This window comes from Diplodia seriata (assembly GCF_021436955.1).
Source record: "Diplodia seriata strain FDS-637 chromosome Unknown scaffold_1, whole genome shotgun sequence".
Classification (NCBI taxonomy): Eukaryota; Fungi; Ascomycota; class Dothideomycetes; order Botryosphaeriales; family Botryosphaeriaceae; genus Diplodia; species Diplodia seriata.
The window spans coordinates 3,123,845-3,146,352 of record NW_027117308.1 but is presented as its reverse complement, the minus strand read 5'-3'; the positions used below and the strand labels follow the sequence as shown (position 1 = coordinate 3,146,352).

General features: G+C 57.7%; 9 protein-coding genes across 9 annotated transcripts; 4 read left to right on the top strand and 5 right to left on the bottom strand.

Moving 5' to 3' along the window:
* Positions 1–318: 318 nt before the first annotated feature.
* On the bottom strand, positions 319–723 carry YOG1 (Zinc-type alcohol dehydrogenase-like protein YogA; the record flags this gene model as incomplete). The annotated part of the gene is made up of 2 exons (XM_066772417.1): positions 319–615; positions 715–723. 2 exons carry the CDS (start codon positions 721–723, stop codon positions 319–321), a joined length of 306 nt encoding a protein of 101 aa, XP_066637696.1.
* A 1,256-nt stretch (positions 724–1,979) lies between these two features.
* SLS55_000909 (uncharacterized protein) lies at positions 1,980–4,885 on the bottom strand (the record flags this gene model as incomplete). The annotated part of the gene is made up of 3 exons (XM_066772416.1): positions 1,980–1,994; positions 2,381–4,397; positions 4,449–4,885. The coding sequence occupies 3 exons, from the start codon at positions 4,883–4,885 to the stop codon at positions 1,980–1,982; spliced, it is 2,469 nt and encodes an 822-aa protein (XP_066637695.1).
* Positions 4,886–5,216: 331 nt separating this feature from the next.
* Positions 5,217–6,185, bottom strand: SLS55_000908 (uncharacterized protein; the record flags this gene model as incomplete). Its single annotated transcript, XM_066772415.1, has 1 exon — positions 5,217–6,185. One exon carries the CDS (start codon positions 6,183–6,185, stop codon positions 5,217–5,219), a length of 969 nt encoding a protein of 322 aa, XP_066637694.1.
* A 1,272-nt stretch (positions 6,186–7,457) lies between these two features.
* SLS55_000907 (uncharacterized protein) lies at positions 7,458–9,883 on the top strand (the record flags this gene model as incomplete). The annotated part of the gene is made up of 6 exons (XM_066772414.1): positions 7,458–7,667; positions 7,730–7,821; positions 7,877–7,970; positions 8,294–8,376; positions 8,450–9,611; positions 9,668–9,883. 6 exons carry the CDS (start codon positions 7,458–7,460, stop codon positions 9,881–9,883), a joined length of 1,857 nt encoding a protein of 618 aa, XP_066637693.1.
* A 1,154-nt stretch (positions 9,884–11,037) lies between these two features.
* SLS55_000906 (uncharacterized protein) lies at positions 11,038–13,054 on the top strand (the record flags this gene model as incomplete). The annotated part of the gene is made up of 7 exons (XM_066772413.1): positions 11,038–11,200; positions 11,260–11,371; positions 11,440–11,566; positions 11,637–11,794; positions 11,853–12,032; positions 12,098–12,732; positions 12,816–13,054. The coding sequence occupies 7 exons, from the start codon at positions 11,038–11,040 to the stop codon at positions 13,052–13,054; spliced, it is 1,614 nt and encodes a 537-aa protein (XP_066637692.1).
* Positions 13,055–13,946: 892 nt separating this feature from the next.
* SLS55_000905 (uncharacterized protein) lies at positions 13,947–15,421 on the top strand (the record flags this gene model as incomplete). Its single annotated transcript, XM_066772412.1, has 2 exons — positions 13,947–13,954; positions 14,170–15,421. 2 exons carry the CDS (start codon positions 13,947–13,949, stop codon positions 15,419–15,421), a joined length of 1,260 nt encoding a protein of 419 aa, XP_066637691.1.
* A 744-nt stretch (positions 15,422–16,165) lies between these two features.
* On the bottom strand, positions 16,166–16,923 carry SLS55_000904 (uncharacterized protein; the record flags this gene model as incomplete). Its single annotated transcript, XM_066772411.1, has 2 exons — positions 16,166–16,490; positions 16,886–16,923. The coding sequence occupies 2 exons, from the start codon at positions 16,921–16,923 to the stop codon at positions 16,166–16,168; spliced, it is 363 nt and encodes a 120-aa protein (XP_066637690.1).
* A 1,847-nt stretch (positions 16,924–18,770) lies between these two features.
* SLS55_000903 (uncharacterized protein) lies at positions 18,771–20,757 on the top strand (the record flags this gene model as incomplete). The annotated part of the gene is made up of 8 exons (XM_066772410.1): positions 18,771–18,874; positions 18,927–19,121; positions 19,181–19,616; positions 19,669–19,695; positions 19,752–19,848; positions 19,917–20,184; positions 20,246–20,410; positions 20,670–20,757. 8 exons carry the CDS (start codon positions 18,771–18,773, stop codon positions 20,755–20,757), a joined length of 1,380 nt encoding a protein of 459 aa, XP_066637689.1.
* Positions 20,758–21,555: 798 nt separating this feature from the next.
* On the bottom strand, positions 21,556–22,247 carry RPS19A (40S ribosomal protein eS19; the record flags this gene model as incomplete). Its single annotated transcript, XM_066772409.1, has 5 exons — positions 21,556–21,844; positions 21,900–21,931; positions 21,990–22,018; positions 22,101–22,139; positions 22,193–22,247. The coding sequence occupies 5 exons, from the start codon at positions 22,245–22,247 to the stop codon at positions 21,556–21,558; spliced, it is 444 nt and encodes a 147-aa protein (XP_066637688.1).
* Positions 22,248–22,508: the final 261 nt, after the last annotated feature.

The following is a 22,508-nucleotide window of genomic DNA, read 5'->3' as shown; positions in this document are numbered from 1 at the left end:
TGCAAATATCTTCGAACATGTTCATTCTCGACAGAATGATGTTGCACTGAGTAATCGAATGTGCGACTTGGTAGAGGGTAGCTTACACGAAAAAGAAATCATTGCGATAAGCTCCCTCAAATAGTTTAGTCATTAAAAAAGGCCCCGTTCGTTTCTCATGCCACCTTGTCTACCACATGACGACCACAGGCACTTTCATCCTCTGTTCCATCAAAAGCTGATAGCTTAATGTTGTAACACTTCATTTGTTGCATTGTGCTTTTGTTCCGATTTCATTCTATCATTACTCATAAGCGCATATCGACATTCCCACCCCATTTACAACTTACTGCTCTCCCCCTCCTTTGCAATCTCGATGACCAACTTTCCAAACTGACTACCCTTCTTCATGTCCTCAAATAGCCCATCAATAGCTTCAATGTTGTCGATTCCCGACACGACGCGCGAGACAACGGGCTTGAGCTTCTTCTCGTTGACGAACTCGACCATCTGCTTGAACTCGAGACGCGAGCCCATAGTCGAGCCCTTGAGCTCGATATTCTTGAGCACGGCGCTCATGAGGAAGGGCATCTTGGGGCCAAGCGTCATGCCGTAGGACACGATAACGCCGCCATTCTATACTTTCGTCAGCAACCGCCTTCTCCACACGACTCCGCTCCCCAGAACCACCACTTACCTTCAGCAACCTCGCCCCCTTCTCCACGACATCCCCACCCGCCCCATCGATAATCGCATCCAGCTTTCCCCCCTCCCCAAGCAACCCCTGCAACTTCTTCTCCCACCCCTCCTCCTTATAATCCACGCCCCCCACCGCCCCCAACGCCCTCGCCTTCTCAATCTTCTCCTTACTCCCACTGCTCACCCACACCCTCGCCCCCAATCCCGTCGCAAACATCAACGCCATCAGCGCCACCCCGCCGCCAATCCCCGTCACCAGCACGTCCTGCCCCGCCCTGACCCCCGCCTTTGTCACCACAGCCCGCCACGCCGTCAACCCAGTCAGCGGAAACGCCGCCGCCTCCGCATCGCTCAAAAACGCCGGCGCCTCTTCCAACTCGCTCTCGTCCACGACCACCTCCTCGCACAGCGTCCCCACCGGATTCGCCTTCGTGCCGCCGAGGATCGCGTACCCCTTCGGGCTCTCCGGCCCCGCGGGATCCTTCGCCCAGCCCGTGCCCGGGTTGAGCACCACGCGCTTCCCGACCCAGCACGAGGCGGAGGGCGAGGAGCCGGCGGCGGTGACGACGCCGACGCCGTCGGCGAGGAGGGGCACGCCGAAGGTGGTGCCGGGGTACAGGTGTTGGCGGATGAAGAGGTCGCGGTGGTTGAGGGCGGCGGCGGCGATGCGGACGGTGACGGCGGAGGGCGTGGTGGGGGTTTGCGGCGGGAGGGACAGCTTGTCGAGGGGGTAGTAGACGCTGCCCGGCTTGCCGTCGACTTTGCGGATGGCGATGGCGGTGGGCATTGTTGTTGTTGCAGTGGGGTTGTCCGGTTGCTCTCTCTCTCTTTTTTTTTTTTTTGCGTTTTGTTGTTTCTGGGTTGTGTTGGTTGGTTGGTTGTTTGTGGCCGGATGCGGGGTTGGACTGGTGGGGGTGTTGGGAACCCGAGGGATCGAGAAGGGTGTTGCTTGGGTGGTGGCTCGATGGGGAAGGGGGTGGGTAGTATATAAGCTCTCTCGGAAGAGTAAGCTAAATGATTAGTCGTCGATAATGAATAATGGTAGTCCCGGATGGAGGGGAGTTGCATGGTCGACGTGGGGTTGATGCCGAACCCCACATCGAGCTGACCCTCGGACCAGCTGCCGAGTCGGGGCCGAGGTAAAGTGCCATAGCTTTAGTGGACACCACGACGGCAGGACACCAATTGTTGGCGAGATGTTAAATCCCTCAGGCTCCAAAGTAACTGTGGAGAGTTAAGTGGCTCGCTGGCATTATGCAGAATGGACTGACGGTTGTTGTAGTTCGCTGAGAAATGGCAGTTCACTTCAGATCGCCCTATCTCTGACGCAACGCAAAGTAAATGCAGGAAAACCTCAAGTACCATCTGACCATTATGCCCACAAAAAATCAGACAGACGTAACAATTCCCGAAACTTCGACATTTTCAGAGACAGGCCACGGTGAGTCCATCGCCAATGTTTTCGTGCTGGGCCCAGAAATCGACGTGCATCCTCCTCCGGGATCATGCGTCTCAGTATGTCTCTGGCAGACAGCTTTTCTTGGTTGACGGGCAGTTCGAGCTCCACTGCAAGATCTGCTCCATACTGGAGTAATAATTCGATAGTGGTAATGAATTCTTTCGAATTATACAGTTGTCTCGTGGTCGTATGAGCAGAAATGGAATGATGCTTTGACGCGTGGAAGAACATCAAAAACATTACCCAGGGGGTGAGCCTTTCACGGGTCTTTGAAGGCAAGTTCGGATCTGCACCAAGTTTCAAAAGAGTGTGGACCATGCCGGGATCCAAAGGAATTTCAGTCTCGACCAATAAGCCAGACTTGGTCACCAGGTGAGGGCGTAGCGCGTAATCAAGATACGGTCGACCAGTCTTGGATTGAAGCAGAGAACGGTCTTTGGAAATTTTCTGCTCCACGTACAACCTCTGCCTTGTTCGGATAGCAAGACCCAGAAAATCGCACTTCTCGCCGTCGTCCTCCTCTATCAAGCTGTGAACGATCCGGCTCGAGTTTGTTCGGTTGCAGTGAGACTCCTTTTCGCGTTGACTCACGTATCTGTCGACCTCCTCGAGAACGTCAATCTGCGCAATCCGGTTGTGAATCTCCGCCTCACGTGTATAGTACAGTAGGCTATACACCAGTGGAAGATATCTCCGAGAGGCGAAGTCTCCGGGAATCGTCTTAATTACGGCGAGGAATGACTTGCAAATCGAAATTCTGGGGTCAAATCCTGGGGTCCGTTCTCGGAGCATGGCAACAACATCGGATGATCCTTCGAGGAACTCTTTGACAGTACGATGGAGAAAGCCTACGTGGGTCGTCCCGCACGAATCAGAATCACCAAGCGGATCGACTTCCAGGAGGTCCTTCGCGTGTGCATGAAGCCGTCTTCTCATTCTCTCGTAGAGATCCTTATCATCTTCAAGTGGATCCATATCTCCCATGGCGTAGTTGCTGTTCTGGACTTCCATATCCAAAAAATGGTAAGCCAGGATGGAGAGGGGTTCATCAGCGGTAACTGCAACCTGCAGAATTCGTGCAGATTGGGCTTGGTGTGCCGGCTCAATCGATCGAATTGATCGCTCGAAAAACTCTTCGAGTCCTTCCGGCAAGGCATCCAGGCGTCTTTGAAGCTCCATAGCTGTGTCGTGGCCCTCAAGCGCCCTGATGAGGGATCTTACGACAAGAAAGACCCATAGAAACACCCCTTGGGCCTTTGCAGCTATTTGTGCAATGAAGTTTATGCACTCCGGTTCCCGCAACTGGAGGCTCGTGAAGTCTTCATTGCTTTCAAGTGTGGAGCGTATATATGTCTTCATGTCATTGACGGTGAGATCTTGCATGAAGATCTTTCGGTTGCTTCGAGAGATTTCGTTCAACACGAAAGGCCATGGACGGGTCGATAGACAAAGCTTGATATCCGGCGATCTGGAAACGTTCTTGAGGATCTGGAGTAAGTCTTTATGATCCCCATTTTTAACACTGGGCTCGAATTCGTCCAAGCCATCCACGAAGAAGCACAGTCTGACAGGAAGCGAAGTTTGCTGTGCAAGGGCTTGAAACGAGCGAGAGAGCTCGCTCAGTGTCCACACGTTCTCGCGCTCATTGGTGTCATTCCAGCGGCCGGGACAGACGGTCGAAACTAACTCGGGAGCTTGTTGAAAGATTTGGAACAGTAAAGACCGTAAGAGCCCTTCTTGGGACTTTTGCTCCCGGTAACCGGCATTCCAGAAAAAGTATGACGCAGGTATAACTCTTTTCGGTTTTGCCCACCGTTGGAGTGCTGTCATTGTCTCTTGTTTGCGGCATAAGAATTTCATCAACGTGGATTTGCCGGAGCCAGCTTTGCCCGACACCCAAAATATGCCGGCTTCAGCTTCAAGCCACCGTCTCAGGTGAAGCTCCTCGTCGTTGAAAGCCCACTCGAAAGTACTGGCGTGGGCGGGCTTGATCTCTTCGAATCGAACCTTGATAGTCCTGAAGTGGAGGCTTCGGATTATCGCTTGTTCTTTGGGCGCCCGTATCCCCGCATCACCGAATCTGGCCATCCTGAGTGCAGTCATGAAATGATCATGATCGCCATCCTGCTTTTTCAATTGCCGTATTTCACCAATGATCTCAGATTTTGTCGTGTCAAGCGCGTTTGCCGTGTAGATCCGGAGGTCTATGTTCTCGTTACAAATCTCTGCGACTTTCCTCGCGATGTCTGATTGCTGGTCACTTGGTAGGATTAGTACTACCCACATATAAAAATGTGATTGCAAGTCTTACCTAAGCTGCCTCAAGACGTGGGTGATAAGACTGGTCTTGAAAGAGTCCAGGCGGCTTTGAAGCGCATCGATTTGCTTCCCTCTCCTGGACATGCGGAACGCAACCCGTACAGATTCCAACTTCAGGTGTCGAGAGCCTTCGGGGAGTTTTAGTTCTTGTACCATCTGTAGAAGCTCATCGGAGGTCCTTTTGCACGCTGCTGCCAGTTTAACGAGATGCTTGTCGTATTTCGAGGCACGTTTTGGTGGATTGCGAGGACTTGTCAGCGGATCGGTGAGTTGTTTCAAGTCGAGCGTAATCAGCTCCAAGTCGACATTCTCTTGGACTGCGCCGTTGGCTGAACGATAGACCTCTTGGCCCTCCTTCACGAGCTTGGTCGCGAATTCGATGAACTGCAGGATGTTGCCGGCGAAACTGACAGCTGCGAAGGGGTCCATTGTTTTGCTCTCTGAAGTGAGAGAGGAAAACGATGTCTTGTGGTCGCGAGGCTGCCACGCTGGTTATCTCCTCGATCGACGCGATCCAATGCCACGCTGGTTATGGCGGGGCCACCATACGGCTGTGCCCCGCTGCGCCCAATTTGTGTAACACCAATGATTGGGGGTTCGTTGGACAAGGCTGTCAGAATACTCACCAGATCTTCCGAGCCTCGAGTCCACCAATCTGGATTACTACCAGTCAACTTCCCTCAAATGAAAACTGAGAACTTCGAGAGAATGCCAAAACATAGCTTGTAGGTATATTATTTGTACCAGTAATTATACCACCCTACAGCTCCCAATCTATCAGCGCCTCCTGGAAGACCGACTTCTTGCTCACGGGTCCAAAGTACTCGCGGAAAGCATCCTCCAAATCGTCCTCATCCAAGCGCATGTGCTCGCCGGGAGTGTTCTTGAAGATCAAGGCGCCCTTCTCATCGAGCTGTTTCAGTCCAATCCAGTCTTCCTTGTAGATCGTCCGATCCTGGATTTTCGTGACCTCCTCCGACGTCGCATTGACCTCGGCGAACCAGCCCGTCTCCTTGGGTATGACCGTCGTATCGTCGGCGAAGACGAACATGACAAACTTCTCCAAACTCGCCAGGTTCTTCTTGTACGTCTCGTTCTTCAGCGCGCGCTCATTGTTGATGTCGGCGAGGAAGTTGGAGTGCTCGAGGTAGTTGTCGGAGCCGAGGCCGGTCGTCTCGTTGAGCTCGCGGTAGTACTGGGCGGGCACGACGCGGTTCTGCACGAAGCCGCTCCAAGCGTTCGACCGCAGCAGGCCCATGGCGCCCTTGCACAGCCAGTCGGTGGGGCCGCAGGCCTGGAACTTGGCGATGCCGTTGTGCTGGCTGCCGAACGTCACCAGGCTGCGCACGGGCGGCTTGTTGCAGCGCTCGATGTAGCCGCGCAGGAACTGGCCGCCCTGCGAGAATCCGAGGGCGTCGATGGCCGGCGCCGACGATAGGATGGGGTGCGCGGCGAGGTCTTCGCACACCTGCTCGAGCTGCGTCGTCACGTTGCCGAAGAAGGTGGCGGTGCGGTCGCTACCGGCGTCGTTGTCGAGCCGCACGTTGTAGACGAAGGTGCCTGGGTGCACCTTCTCGGCCAGCTCGCCCACCTCCTGCAGGCCCTCAGCCAGGTAGTTGTCGCCCAGGCCGTGCCATATTACGAGCGGCAGGGGGTCGGACGACGTCGTTGGGAGGGCGGTGGAGGGCGAGAGGAGGGTGAGAAATGCGGCGAGTGTTGTTGGGCGCATGGTGGGCAGCTGTCGAAGTCTAGGTAGCTGCGATACCGGAGCTGCAGGCCTGGGTAGAGCTGCTGTAAGCGCGGGGTGATGCAGGCGCAAGCAGCGGTCGATGGCCGAGAAGTTGAATCACTGAAGTAGAGCTCAATGAAAGGTTGTCTTGGCCACAGTGAGCACTGAACGCAGGCAGCTGTAATGGAGGAGAATGGAAGTTGGAGCTCCGTGATGACGCGCAAGAGTCCGATAAGGACTAGCGCAAACCTTATCGATTATGACCGCGGCACAGGCCAGAAGCCAGGCGCTCCACGCGTCACGGCTGACCTGTCATCGCATTTCCTTCTCTCACGACGTGTGAAGAAACGCGTCAGCACCTCCATACCGTTTCAATTTCACGCTACAGTGGCATTCGATATTGGGGCTAACTACTGGCAAGAGAAAGGCGGACAGCTACTCGCAGTCTGAACATTATTAAGCACAGGTTTCAGGCGTTGCGGAATCGGTTTGGCCGCCCTTGCTGGTTGCTGGTCGAGACCAAAGTGGGCGACCTAATCTCGGCCCTTGGCGCGAGAACCACGGTGGGGTTCGCGCTGCATTTGGCTATAGGGGATGAAGGGTATAGGTCAAGTAGAAAAATTTGTTACTGGAGCTCCAATCACGTCGGGGTTGACACGAGTTACGGAGACGAACATGCTGGCCAGTGGCGGCTCGCGTGCATGAGCGCAATGTCGAGCCGTGCCTGTGATTCCAGAGCGTTCATGCAGTGTGGCTTGCGGGCTGCAGGCTGTGGCGTGGCGTGGTGTTGAAGGGATTCCGCTGCTTTCCGGCGTCGCGGCACAGCGCCTGTCGCAACCCAGACGGCGGGCCCTGTGAAGAAATACTGGGACGTCGCGCCGTGGTGTGAGGGGGCGATCCGCTCAGGACGGCACGACGGGATCGATCTGGCTCTCGGCGCTAGCCGCAGCGCGCAGCACCGACGGCGCTGATCCTGCGCGAGGTTTGGCGACCAATCGAGTTGGCCGCGGAGGGCCGGGCGGCCAGAAGCGTCTTGACGCACTCCCTGTGGTGTGGCGCCCGATCCTCCGCTCCCGCTCAGCTGCTCGCTCCCTTTACTTTTATTCCCGGGCGGACCCTCTCCAGGCGCAGCTGTCCCCAGAGTCTCACACCCATGCAGCGCGAGCGGAGATCCTCACGGTGACAGGAGGAGCCATGGCCACGTCGGCGGATGCGGCTCAACCCGCCGCCCTTTCCGCTGCTGACCTCGCGCCGCAGCCCATGCCCCACGCGATGGACGAGCACCACCACCACCAAGACCACCAAGACCAGGACCACCACCACCCGCCCCCGCCCTCCACCGCCAGCGCCGCCGACCTGACCCCCACCGCCTCGCCGTCCGCCGACGGCCATCCGCACCCCGCCGACCACCCGCCGCGCAAGAAGCAGAAGCGCAACAAGCCGACCCTGAGCTGCGACTGCTGCGTCGAGCGCAAGACCAAGGTCCGTCCGCCCCGCTGAGACCAGCGCCCCCGTGCCACGGCCGCGTGCTCACCACCCTCCAGTGCGACCGCGGCCGCCCGCATTGCCTGGCCTGCATCAAGCGCCAGTCCGAGTGCCGTTATTCCGAGGTCGCCAATCTCATCGCCTCTGCCGAGTAGGTGCGCCGTCGCTCGCTTCGTGACTCGCCCCGCTGACTGCCCTTCTCCAAGACGCAATGGCGGCCGCGCCACCAGCAAGGCCCGCAAGAAGGCCATGGAACAGGCCCAGCTGGGCGTCGTGACGCCCTCGGCGTCGTCGTCAGAGGTAAGTCTGCGCCGCTCCGTACCGCTCCAGCGTCTCCCAGCGCGCCGTCTCCCAGTGTGCCCAAGCCTTCGGTGCGAAGATGATCACGTGCTCATGGGTGTTGCAAGCATGCCTCGAGCCGGCCGCTCTCCCATTTCCTATTTCCTTATACGCTTCGCTCCTTCGAAGCTGTCATGCATCAGGATTATGGATTCTGGATCTACTCCCATCATCCGGCAAATGATCTGCTGGGGCTGACCGAACTGCATGAGCATCAGGGTTGCCCCCGCCCGCAACAGTATCGCAGCCAGTCAACCTCCTCCACTTCCTCATCAGTTCATCAGCTCCTGTCCAATGTACCCTACACCAAGCACACCCCGTCGTTGGTCTTCGGTCTGGGCTCCGAGCACCCCTTTTCTAACTACTGGTACTGCTTCCATTCCCTCCCTGCCCGAGTCCACCCTTGCCCCTTGGGCTCGTCACTAACACCGCGTGTGCAGGACGATGCGTGGAGGCCTGCAAGAGGTCATAGGCGTGCTGCCGCGTAGGGAACAGGCAGACATCCTGGTTGCAAAGTACTTCGAGGCGGTCGACCCCGTCTACCCCATGATCCACCGACCCAAGTTCGACGCCGATTACGAGCGCTTCTGGTCACTTTCCCATGAAGACAAGTGCCAGGCGGACTCGGCTCTTCTGGGACTGCACTTTGTTGTGTATGCCATGGGGACGCAGTTCATCCAGATGCCCGACTTGCAGGAGCGCGCCCAGATAGCCGAGTTCTACGTATCAGCGGCCCACCAGGCTCTCCGAATCTCGGGATACCTTAGCCGCATATCTCTCCGGACGATCCAGGCCATGGTACTCATCAACTACTTCCTCATGAACAACAACCACGCCTCAGATGCGTGGTCTTTTGGCGGAGTTCTGATGCGCCAGGCGTATGCAATGGGTCTCAATCGCGACCCTGAACTCATCGTGCCAAGGGCATCAGCACTAGAGAAGCAGCAGCGGCGGAAAGTGTGGCAAGCGGTCTTGTTCCAAGACACTTTCCTGACTGTACTGCTGAAGCTGCCACCAACGGCCACGATATCGGATGTGCATGTAGACTCCCTAACAGATGAACCGGAAGGAGAACACGACAACGGAAGCAACCCCCGGAACACACCAGAAGTCCTACCGAATCCGATGAGGATAAGCAATATTGCACCACCGCCGACCAGCCTTCTTCCGCATGAGTTAGCAGATCGCAACTACATACGCACCATGTGGAGGCTTGCGAACCTGGTGCAGCGAAACATCTGTATCCCGAGATCGCTGAGCCGACCACTGACGAACTCGCCCCGAGAGAAGAGTAACCTGCTCACGTCTTTCCGATCTCTGCACGCCAACCTTCCACCCAACATGGCGCAGGAAATCACGGAAGAATTCGTCGCCGCAAACCAGCGCCTTGCGAAGCAGATGCTGTTCTTCCGCAGCAACTACCACCACTGCGTCATGCTCTTGCTGGCCGACGAAAACGAGCCATGTGGGGTCAAGTGCGACGTTCGTGGAGCATTAGAGTCGGCGAGACTTGCGATTCGCGCCTTTGTCGACCTCTGGGAGTATCTGAGGGTGGACGCGGGAGTGTGGTGGGTGTTTCAGCACCGTGCTTTTGAAGAAGCAGTATGGACTTCCTCCCTCAAACTTGGTAGTGAAGATTGTCTAACGAACACGTTCAGCTCATGATGGCGCGCCTCCTCGTGATTCAGCAACAAGAAGACTCGCCGTACCAACGGCAGACCAAAGCGCCGATCGAGGAGCCGTTGCTGGTTGCGGCGAAGCACGACATTCGCAAGGTGATTGAAATCCTGGACCACGTGGGCAGCGGAGCGCCTGAGATGCAAAAGACCAGGACTGAAGTGCTCAGAACTGCGTTTGAGGATATCGCATGGTAACAATACGTGTCTCGACCCTTTACCTTCGAGCTTGTTTTACTTCTTCGGCTTTCCTTGCACCGGTGTCGGGCCAACTCTGGTGTATATGGGGATATCTGACCGGCTTGATCAGCACATGGCGTTGATGGCTTTCTGTGAGATGCCGAGAATATTTGCATCTAGTTTTGCTTTTTCTCATTCACGCCCTTACGGGAAGTGTATATATTGTCGTTTATATATAACACCACGAATTACAACTTGCTGAACGAACGATTAGACATGGAATCAAAGCAGTTTTGTCTACGCCCTGAGATTTACGTCTGTGGTTGCTCTTTCCGTCGTATTTAATACTTCCGCGCCACGGTTTCCCGGCGATGTTTAGCTCATCTAATAAGTTTCCATTACCTATTAACGTTTCAACCCTGCGTTTATTTTTACCTAATCCAGCTAACCATATCTTCAAGGCGGAGGAAGCCCGAAGTCGCCCTACATAGAAAAGCGCGCGGCGGTCCCTCAAGGCCGTCGGCGACGTCGCAAGCATGGGTGCCAAGGCTGGGCATTCTAGAAACACGTCCCTTCCGCCGTGAAAACCGCGTGCCAAGCCGGTCCAGGGCGTCATGGGCGGCGAAGCATGAAATCCCTTCATCCATTTGAGTCCGAGCTGAACGAAACCCGGGGGGACAGTGGAGTCGCAGTCGCACCGTGCGGGGTAGGGGCGTGCGAGGGAAAACAAAAAAAATAAAGATGGAAGGGAAGGAGCTAGGACGCGACGGCCGGCCGGATTCAGCAGCTCAGGGTTCGCCAACCACCGACCGACCGTCTCGTGGGATGGCGTGCTCGACCACGCAACCAACACAGGGCGGAACATTCAGCCCTACCCTCGACAGCATGCGTCGGCGAAGCTTGACGGGCTTGGAATGGGCTCGGTGCCAAGAAGCTGGTCGACCCAATCGCCGCGTCCAAGCACGCCATCTTGCGCTATCAATCGCCGCCACTCTTCTCGTGCGCGACAAGGGCCATGTCGACCGCCAAGTGCCCAGACGTCCGCGGTGAGGTAACACCAATTTGTCGGCTTATATTCGCCCACACGGCCAGCAGGCCTTTATAGCTTCTTTTGCGCGGCCTTCTGCAGCATAGGCTCCAACCCCACCAATCCCTCATCCGCGCCTGGCATCATGGCCGACGTCGACGGGCAGAAGAAGAACGATGGCATCGTCGTCGACGCCGAGGCCCGCTCTGGCGATGAGCAGCAGCAGCAGCAGCCCAACGACGTCGAGGCTGGCACCGGGCTCAAGCGCGCCCTCAAGTCCAGGCATTTGCAGATGATTGCCATCGGAGGTGAGCATTATCATTTCCCTCTCCGCAGCACTCACGCCGCCATCTGACGCACCCGTCAGGCATCATCGGTCCCGGTCTGCTCGTCGGCTCTGGAAATGCTCTGCGTCTCGCCGGTCCAGCGGGCATCCTGATCAGCTTCTCGCTCGTCGGAATCATCGTCTTTTTCGTCATGTAAGAGATCGATTCTTCCCCACGGGGAAGCGTTCCGTCTGGGCTGAGACTAACGCCCGTACGCGCAGGCAATCCCTCGGAGAATTGGCGACGCTGATTCCCGTCACCGGCTCCTTCACCGACTACGCTGGCCGCTTCATCGATCCTGCACTTTCGTTCGCCTTGGGCTGGGCGTACTGGTACTTGTGGGTTACTGTAAGTAGTGGCCCGATCTCCCTAGCTTCCTTTTCTGGGTCTGTGCTAACCGACCGCTGGCACTGGGTAGGTTCTGGCGAATGAGTACAATGCCATCTCTCTTGTGGTCATGTACTGGACCGATGTCGTGCCGCAGTGGGCGTGGATCCTGATCTTCTGGGCCATGTTCATCTCGTTGAGCATGCTGGGGGTGCTAGCATACGGCGAGGTCGAGTACTGGCTGTCCTTGTAAGCTCTACCATCCCGCGAGAGATGCATTCTTTTGGCTTTGGCTGACAACTTGTAGGATCAAGGTCATCTCCATCTCCATCTTCTTCATCCTCGCCATCTGCATCTCCTCCGGCGGCATTGGCCCGCAGAAGATCGGCTTCAAGTACTGGGAGGACCCCGGCGCCTTCGCCGACGGCATCAACGGCGTCGCGAGAACCTTCGTCATCGCCGGCACGCTGTACGCCGGCACAGAAATGTGAGTGTCGTCCCGTCTCTGCCTGTCTCGTCAGCAACCAAAACTGACTCTTTTCCCCCGCCCAGGGTCGGCATCACGGCGGGCGAGTCGTCCAACCCGCGCAAAGCGGTGCCGCGCGCCATCAGCCAAGTCTTCTGGCGCATCCTCATCTTCTACATCGGCATGATGTTCTTCATCGGCATCCTCATCCCGGCCGACGACGCGCGGCTCATCGGCAAGGGCTCCAAAACCGCGTCGTCGCCGCTCACCATCTCGCTCGCCGACGCCAACATCGCGCCCGCCGCCCACCTCATCAACGGGCTCATCGTCATCTCCGTCATCTCCGCCGGCAACTCGGCCCTGTACGTCGCGTCGCGCACCATCGTGCATATGGCCAAGTCGGACATGGCGCCGCGGTGGATGGGCGTGACGAGCGCGGCCGGCGTGCCGTGGGCCGCGCTGCTGGTGTCGAATCTGGCGGCGTGCATCGCGTTCCTGTCGCAGTCGTCGAATGCGGGCGTGCTGTACGAGGCGCTGATCACACTGTCCGGCGTGGCGACGTTCATCGTGTGGGCCGTCATCGAGTGGGTGCACATCCGCTTCCGGCAGGCGATGCAGGCGCAGGGGCAGAGCGTCGACGAGTTGCCGTTCAAGGCGTTGTGGTATCCGTATGGCACGTATGCGTGCTTGGCGGCGAATGTGTTCTTGATCTTCTTTCAAGGTGAGTCGCGGGGCATCGTTCGTCGGGTGCGGGCGATGGGCTTTCGGACAGACTGACTGAGTGACTGACTTTTTTGCGACTAGGTTACACGGCTTTTCTGAACCCGTTCAGCGCGCAGGACTTTGTCATCAACTACATCCTGATACCCGTCTTCATCCTGCTCGTCGTCGTGTACAAGTTCTGGAAGAAGACGGAGTTTGTGAAGCTGGAGGAGATGGACATCTACACGGGCCGCCGCGAGGATCTGGTCGTCGAGACGGAGGTGGAAGAGGTGAAGAAGAGGTCGCTCTGGTACCGGGTGAGGAACTTGGTCGTAGGGTGAACGAAGGTGGTTTCGCGTCGGCGTGCGCAATATTTTCACAATTTTGGGGGGACGGAGGGGGTTGTTTACCATCATCACTTCCCGCAACTCAGACTCGGACTCACTCAGACTTGCTCCTTCCTCTTCCTTCTCCCCGTGCTTTTTTTTCTCGCCCGCCGCTTCGTCGTCGCCCGCACCTCCTCACAGCCACCCACCGGCTTGACCACCAGACACCATGACCCACCGCGACATGAGCCCCGTGTCATTCGCTACCGCCACAACATTTCTATCTCTTGACGACGATGACGATCATGCCGCCGCCGCAACCACCACCACCACCAACGCCGGCGTCGTCACCCCAGCACAGACACTCTCACCCACCGCTTCACCCTCACCCCGGTCACCAGCGTTCCCGCACGCCTACCCGCCCTTCTCACCCCCAGACACCACTGCCGGCAGCAGCACCTACAATCCGTTCCCTCCTTCGCCCGCCGCGACAACAGTCGACAGCGACGATGACGACTATGACGATAACCGCGTGCGCACCGCCTTCTTTCGCGCCGCCGGGTTCTTGCAGGAGGCGTTTTACATCTGGCGCGAGCATACGTATGACCAGCCGTTTGTCCCGGTGTTGGTTGCGTCGGGTGGGGAGGGGGATGGGGATGGGGGTGGTGGCGCTGGTGCTGGTCCGAGGATAGGGGAGATGAGGGAGGGGTCGAGGTCGAGGACGGTGGCTAAGCGGAAGAAGGGGAGGAAGAAGGGGAAGGGGAACAGGAGGAAGAAGAAGAAGAGCAAAAAGGCGAAGGCGAAGAGCAAGAAGAGGAAAAATAGAATGAAGAAGACGGAGGAGGAGATGAAAGATGGGCAGCAGCGGCTGGAGAGGAAAAGAATCCACCTCGTCCACGACCCAGACATGCAGGCGTACGACGCGCCGTGGAAGCTGTGCGAGATGGTGCTGTACGACTTCCCGCACGACAAAGTGGTGGCGCCGAGCGATCAGGTGGAGCTGGTCACGAAGGCGACACTGGCGAGCTGCATGTGCGAGGATTCGGCCGTGGTGATGGCGGGCATGATCGGGAGGGTGTTGGGGCGTACGTTTGACTGAGACCCTTTCCTTCCTTCCTTTCTCAGCGTAGGTATATGAGCTACCGGCTAACCCATACCTCCCGGTCTCTAGCCTTCCCGGCGACGATATCCGAAATCGCCATCCGCACAGTCCCCGACCCGCCGCTCACAGTCCACGTCATCAACTCCCCTCCTTCCTCACCAACGCCACCACCCTCGCCCGACCCCGACGGCCCGGACGGCGGCGGCGGCGGCGCATCACGCAGCACGGCGGCGGCCGCCGCCGCCGGCACGCCCGACCCCGCCGTCCTCAACCACTACGCCCACCACATCCGGCTCGCCCTGCCCTCGGGCCGCACCGAGGAATACGCCTTCGACCTGACCTCGGCGCAGTACGGCTGGGGCGGCGGCTCCTTCACCAACACCACCACCACCATCCCTTCCAACTCGGACCCGCACTCGCACTCGAAACACCCACCGCCACCGCCGCCCCCGGCCCCGCCCCCCGGCTGCCCCCTCGTCCCCTGGCACACATACACCATGACCCGCATCCAAACGATCCACTACACCGCCCCGCTCGGCTCGCTGCGCCTGCTCGACGACATGTACGTCGTCCTCGGTCTGCGGGGTGTCGTCGGCACCGCTTCATCTTCTTCTTCTCCCTCCTCCTCCGCCTCTCCTTCTCCTTCGTCCTCTTCTTCGCCGTATTCGGGGTTCGCCTCCTTCCGCGACGAAGATGCTGATGATGATGATGACGACGACGAGGACAGCGCGCATGTCGCGTGGTGGGCGCTGACGCGGCATTGGGACGATGTGCTTGCGGTGTGGGAGGAGGAGGGGGATGAGGGGGGGGAGGGGGAAGGGGAGGGGGCGTTTGGTGTTGGCGCTGGGAAGGTGGCGGGGTGGGCGGGGCTGGGGCTTGGTGGGGCGGCGACTTCTCCTTCGTCTTCACCTTCGTCTCCTTCTCCTTCGTCGTCTTCGGCGGCGGCGGGGGGAACGGGCGGCGGCGATGGCGACGCCGATGGCATCTGGCAAGCGAAACAGAGCGACGCATTGGCGTGGCTGGAAACCAGCGCGCGGGCGTTGAAGAAGGATGTCAGGGACGTGGTCGAGGTGTACGGCGGCGCGGTCGGCGAGGCGGAGAGGGCGGAGGTGGCGGAGCGGGTGCGCGCGTGGGCAGGCGTGTGGTGGCCGCCGCTCGCGGAGGAGCTGGCGGCGGTCGGGCTGGAGGAGGTGGGGAGAAGGTTGAGGGAGAGGCGGTGGGATGGGGTCATGGATGGGTATCGGGGGTGGAGGTATGGGGCGGAGAAGGGTGGAATATAAGGAGGGGAGATGGGGGTGGGGGAGTGGTGGTGGCTCGCACGGATGGTGATTGCGGCGGCTTTTTGCGAAAGACCTTCGGTGGGTCTCTGGACGCTGTCACGAGAGATTTTTACGCACTGCTCGGATGGGGAGTATAGCCACTGTTTGAGTGCTCTTGTATTATTTCGATCAATCATTCATGCTTGGATGTTTTCTCCAAATGGTGCTACATGTAGAGAATGTGGTGTCTTTCATGGGACGTGAACGGGTGGAATGCTCTTCAACCCACGATGGTGACTTGGGCTTGAGCGAAAGATTTTTCGTACTGCCAAATAGGAAACCATCCTTTTTGGAACTTTCAAGGTCTGGCGGAGTCTGGGCAAGCAGCTCTCTCGAGAAATGACTCAAGGCGTAGTTTAATCTTGCTTACCAAAAATGTATTCATTTCTGTTCCTACTTTGCTCTGATGATCTCGTTCTGGCAAGCGAGGTGAACTGAGGCGCTGGGACGTTTGGAACGTGGGGCACGTGTAGCAAGCGTGATCCAGGGCACACTAAGTGGTTGAAGTGAAATGATGAGGCTTGATATGTTCAAGATTTCGAGCCGATGAAAACGTACTATCAAACTCAACAGCAGCCAATAGCCCAGCTATGGCAGGGTATAGAACATAAGTAAATGACACCGACCACACCCAAATCTCGTCCAAACAGTCGCAAAAAACCAAGCGACACCACGCACACCCTCACCGCCAACCCCTCCTCACCATCAAACAACACTCCCCGGCATAGCAGCCGGCTCCTGCGCCTTCCTCTTCAACTTCTTAAAAACGCCCGGCCCTTCATCGTCCCCTTCCTCCTCGCCATTCAGTCGCCTCTCGCGCTTCTCGTCGGCCTCGATCTGGCGCTGGTGCTTCTTCTTCACGCGCAGCAGCAGCAGCTGGTGGACGACGAACAAGGTGCCGAAGACGAGCGTGCAGCCGGCCGTCACGCCGACGGTGACCTTGGCCGTGATGCTCAGCTTGCCGTCCTGCGCCGAGTAGATGTTGACGAGGGTCGAGACGAGGCCGGCGACCGAGTTGGTCGCGCCGGGTCTGTGTATCCCTGCATGTTAGCATGACGGATCTGAGTGCTTATTTTTTTTTTTCAGATGGGAGGGAGGGAGAGGGAGAGGGGGAGAAGGGGGGGGGGGGGGGGGGGGGGGGGGGGGGGGGAGAGAAAGCCAAAAAAAAAAAAGGAAAGAAGAAGCCACACAGTGCACACTCACAAAAACACCCGATTAACCAACCAAATCCAATGCCACCACCACCGCACCCACAACCACGCCAACCCCGCCGCGCCCAGCACGCAACACGCTCCCGCCACCCACAGCAACCCCACGTTCTTCACCGCCCCCGCCACAAACACCGTCACCACGTCGTTCCCGTCGTCCACCTTCGTTTCCACCCTCTCCTGCACCTTCGTGAAGGTCGCCGGAAACACCAAATACCCCGCCAGCAGCAGCCACGTGCAGAAGGCGCACAGCATGTTGTGCCAGCGCGGTATCTCGTCGAGCCGGACGAGGAGGTCGATGTATTGCGTTTGCGTTGTTGGGGCGCGTGTGAGGGTGGGGCGGGAGAGGGTGGAGGGGGCGCGGGAGGGTTTGGGGACCGGGACGGGTTTGCGGCGGGGGGGTTGGGAGGGTTGGCGCTGCTGGGGCGGCGGGGGTTGTGGGTGGTACGGTTGTTGTTGTTGCTGCTGTTGCTGCTGTTGTGGGTGGTACTGGTATTGGTGGCTGCGGCTGCTGTTGTGGCGGCTGATGGTGTTGCGGTTGTTCGCGACGGCGCTGTTGTGGCGGCTGGGGGTAGGGGTGGTTGCGGCGAAGGAGGTTCGCGGGGTGGTGGTTGTGGTTGTTGTGGAGCTGGCGGTGGTGTTTTGGCGGGAGGGGCGGGGGTGGTGGAAGGTGGGATGGCCGCTGCTGCTGGTGGTGGAGAGGGCGGGCGGCCTGGATGAGCTGGTGGATGGAGGCATGTTGAAAGAGGCTCAGGACGGTCGTCTTCGTGCACTCTGCACTGAAGGTGTGCTGGGCACGAGAGGCATGCAGAGAGTCATACGCCAGGCGCGACGCAACCCTGTGTACATATGTAGGGCGCCGGCATGCAGGGCAATCCCGAGGCGGGCTTTGTTCCTGACCCACATGGCGCATTGCAAGTTTTCTTCGAGTCGACTTTCTGGAAAAGCGTTGAAGCTTGTTGCTTATCCGGGGAAGAGGCCGAGGCTGGTGGCGGCTTAGCAGCCAATCAGTCGACTCGAAACAAGCGAGAAGAAACGCAGCAAGTTTCCTGCCCCTGTTTCGCAACTTTGTATGACGTGGACCGCCCAACTCTTCCTTCGAAGGACGCGGCGCTCTGCCGCAACCCCAACCCTCCAACCTGGCAGAATCTCGAGCCGCCGAGCAGGCGTTCGCGCGAGCTTGAGTACGACTGTAGGATCCAGCCGGCCGTTCCAGGACACTCAATTGTCGGAATTCGGGAGACCGGCATGTTTGGAGTGGCCGCCCGAGCCGATCGGGACCGAGTCCGTCCATCCTACGGCCCGAGCCCGAGCCCCGGTCCGGCCTCTTTCTCCACAAGCCATGTGCCCACAACACTGAGCTTCAGGGCTGCATTGGTTGGTTCGCAGAAAGGATGAATGACTTCAGGGCTGTCCAGCCTCCGCAATCTCCAGTCGCTAATTGCAAGGTTGATCTGGGCCGTCAAACATACAACTGGAGGATCCCGAGCCTGAGCTTCCTCGTTCGTACCCCACTGCAGGCGTGCCTCTACATACACACAAGTCAAATAAGAATGCGGCTACCACCTGTCTATTTTGTCCGAAATGTCAAGGACATGTTCTTGTAGGGTCGGTTGAATAGATCCGATGTTATACAACAACCCTGATAATGCGGGGTACGGCAATGCGAATCACAAACTTAAACGCCACTTGCGACGACGAGATCTGATCAGCATGCTCCTCTGACTCTCTGAATCTTATTCTTCAGCCCCAGAATGCCTCTCGGAGTTGTGGATACATCCGTCGAGAACGTCCCGGGGACGGTCTCTCTCATCGACGAGGGGACGGGAGACACTGTCCAGGATCTCAAGCACGGCAGGGGCAAAGTGCGACGAGCCAGTCCACACATCGTTCTATCCGCTGACTTTTCAGAATTCACACATCGTCCTAGTCCCGCAGCCTTCGGATGATCCGAATGATCCATTGGTGGGCCCATTCCCCTGCATGTCAAAAGATCGACTGCGAATGGCTGACGACAGCAGAACTGGCCGTTGTGGAAGAAAGACGTCGCGTATGTATCCGTATTCATAGGTACCATCATCTTCGCGGCTGTACCGGCCCCGATGCTGGCACCGGCCACCGTCGTGCTGTCAGGCATCCTTGGGGTCACCCTGGACGAGGTTGCCGAACTCTCGGGATACCAGCTTCTCCTCGTCGGCTGCTTCGGGTACGTCCAGACCCTCGGACCCCCCTAGAGAAAAGATACTCAACTCCCAAAGCCTCATCGTCTCGGCGCTGGCGCGAAAATACGGCAAACGGCCGCAGTTCGTATTCGCCGCTGTGATGGGCGTCATCGGCACCGGCATCTGCATCGCCGCGCACGAGGACTACAACATCCTCCTCGCAGGGCGCTTGATACAAGGCTTCGGCACGACCGCGTTCGAGAGCCTGTCCGTGGCGATGCTGGGTGACATGTAAGACAGCGCACATCCCAAGTGTTCTAGCGGCAATGTCGCTGACGTACAGTCGACAGGTATTTCGTCCACGAGCGCGGCGTCCGCACCGGCATCATGGTCCTCTGTCTGACATGCATGTCTTCGCTCGTAGCCATCATCGGCGGGCCCATAACTTCGAGACTGGGGTGGCGGTACATGTTCATCGTGCATCTGCCATTCGCCATTATTGGCGCACTGGCTGTTTTCTTTCTGGTGCCCGAGACGCAGTTTCGCTGCCGGGACAGAGAGGGTAGGCTGCCAGCGCACAGTCCGGATGCGTATACAGGCTCGGAGCAACGCCCGTATAAGGGCGAAGGGAATGTCGAGCGCATCGAGAGCGTCAGCGTGGCCACAATTCCGCAGAAGTCATATTTGCAGAATCTCGCACTTTACAACGGAAGCTTCACGGACGAGTCTCCAGTCAAACTCGCAGTCGCGCCGTTGGCAGTGCTTCTGAATCCAGCAGTGTTCTGGGTAAGCTCACTTTCCGGTTACTCGCATTATCGAGGCGCTCACGACTTCGCAGACCATCCTAGACGCCGGTATCATCGTGGTAACGATCGCAGCAACCTCCCCCACCAAGAAAGCGCCACCCGCTCACACGCTCAGGCATTCTACGTCAGCCTCTCCTACGTCCTCGCCCAAATCTGGTCCGTCCCGCCCTACAACCTCACCCCAGAAGGCAACGGATACTTCTACGTCGGCGGTAATAACCTCCCTTTCTCCCTCCCCCACACTCCCTACCCCCTCCACTGACCCATGAAAACAACACAGGCCTCATCGGCGGACTCATCGGCGGAATCGGCTCGGGCAAGCTGTGCGACAGCACGTCGCGGACGCTCGCGCGCCGGAACCGGGGCGTGTACGAGCCGGAATTCCGCATCCCGGCGCAAGCCCTCGCCGCGCTGCTGCTGGGCGTCGGCTACTTCGTCTTCATGTGGGACATGCAGGAGCAGCACGGCTACTATCTGGGGGCGTTCTGCCACGGCTGCGTCTGCTGCGGCGTCACCGTGACGTCCAGCTCGGCGGCGCTGTACATCCTGTCAGTCGTCTTCCAAAAAGGAGGGGGGGTTTTTCAAGCTGACGATTATGTGTTGTGATAGTGACTCGTACAAGGAGCAGGCGACGGAGATCTTCATCCTGCAGATGACGGCGAAGAACCTGTTGTTTTACGGCTTCTCCACCTTTGTCAACTCCTGGGTCGCGGACGAGGGGCCGGCGCGGATGTTCATGGTCTACGGTGTCGTGTCGTTGTGCATTGTTGCCACGTGCGTTCCGATGTGTGAGTATTCGGCATGTCTTTACTTGCTTGTCGAAATACGGTTGACTGATCTTTTTCTTCTTCTTCCCAACGCAGACGTCTTTGGGAAACTCAATCGACATTGGATGCATGGTTTCTCTTTGATCCAGAGGCTGGGGGCGGCGTATGTGTAGACCGAGAGGTGGAATACATGACGGCGGCTACCGCAATGCCGTTATCCATGCGGGAACTATTGACCGGGTAGTTTTCTGTTGCTTTGCGACTAGGGAATCACTCGAAACCTTCTCGACCGCTGTGCTCGCAGAGTCCGTTTTCGAAAAACCGGATGATGAAAAGCTGAGATCGAAGTATTGATTGCGGAAGAGCAGGGTATTTGTTCCCCATCTCATGTGTAAGACCATAAGACTTGGGGAGCTCCGCAGTTTTAGGAGTGCATCGCTGAAAATACGATGCTGGTGACTGTTGGAGGGACGTAGGAGAGGTCCTAAGGGTGACTTTTCAGCAGTGGTTGAAGGCTTTTCCGGTGGGTTTGGCAGGCATGGCTGACGATGAGTTTGATCGAATCGTGTTTGCCACAAATCCGCCACCAAATCAAATTGGTGCATTGAATGAACTCTGGAGTCCATACAAATCTCCTTGTTTGTTACCTGGCTAGCAGTCTTCGAAAATTCATTCAATACGTACCTACAACTAATCAAATCAATATATTGGCTTATTTCAAAAGGTGGACAGTTCACTTGACGTATTTGCGCATGTTTGCATCGAAAAATCACTGATAGGTGATTTGCCGTATCCTTGACTGTGCACAAGTCTCTAGATGTTAGGGCGAACCTAATACTAGGACCGGTAGTTGCTCAATAACGAATAGGGTATACGGAAAACGGTGCGCTTCCCCAAAGATCCCTTTCCCATCATCTTACAAGACATGGGTAGGCGAGAACATGGGTGAGACGAGCAGGATGGGCATTCAACTGGCGAGAAATTGAATGGATGAAAAGTTGATTTTTGGCTGGGAATCACTCCGAATATTGCCCGTACCCTTCCATCCTCCATCCAGGCGCGAAGTGCCCTGGAGTTCAAGAGCGCGTAACCTTGCAACTCCGATATCCCATGCCCGTTATTTACCCCATTTTTACCCACGGAATAACAAGTTTACTCGTCATCCTCCTCAGCCTCAACGGTGCTCATGGCAATGCGGTCCAAGTCACGCTGGCCGGACTGGGTGATGCGGCGGCCACCCTTCTCCTCGTCGTGCTCAAGGACACCAATCTTCTCGAGGGACTGCATGACCTTGCGGTCGACGGAGCCGGAGGCATCGACGTGGTGGCTGGGGCGCGAGCCGCGGTTCTTGGTGCCACCGTGGACCTTGCGGAGACGGCCGACACCGACGGTCTTGCGCATGTAGATGTGGCGGGCGACGGCGGCAGCGCGGACGTAGTACCTTTGCGAATGTAAGTATGCGGTGATTTTGGGTGCTAAAACGCGCGCAGTCGTACCAGTCGATGCTCTGGGGAGGGAGCTCCTTGGCCTGTTGTTTGTTAGCGATTTGCGCACAGACTTTGGGGACGATCAGGAGTGTTTCTTACGTGCGAAGTCTTCGCGATATCAGTCCAGGCTGTAGATGGAGAGGCTCTTGTTAGCTTTTCCGCCATTGTCATCCCCCAGTTACGGGATTCAACCTGGACGAGATCACGGACCTGGGATGGGAAGACGGCCCTGGCGCTTCAAGAAGTCGGCTGCAACGGTCGTTAGCGGAGGCTCTGCGCGTGCGGAATGCTCAGGCGCGTACCGTAGGCATTGATGAACTTGGACGCCTCAACGTCCCTGACCGTGACACCGCCCATGGCTGTGGATTTGGAGATGGAGGATTTGTCGTGGGTGGGTGGGTTGTGGGTTGCGAGTCGCCGTCGTCGTCGATGCGAAAATTGAAACGCGGTGCGAAGGTAAATCGCGAGGGAAATCGCTAAGCCGGTCCGACCTATCTCCGTGCGCTGCGCTAGACCCGGCGAGGCGGCTCAAGCGAGCAGTCTTGCAGCCCCGCCCGCACTGACCACTCAACACCAACCGTCGTCTTCATCACCACCGCCTCAACTTCACAATCACAC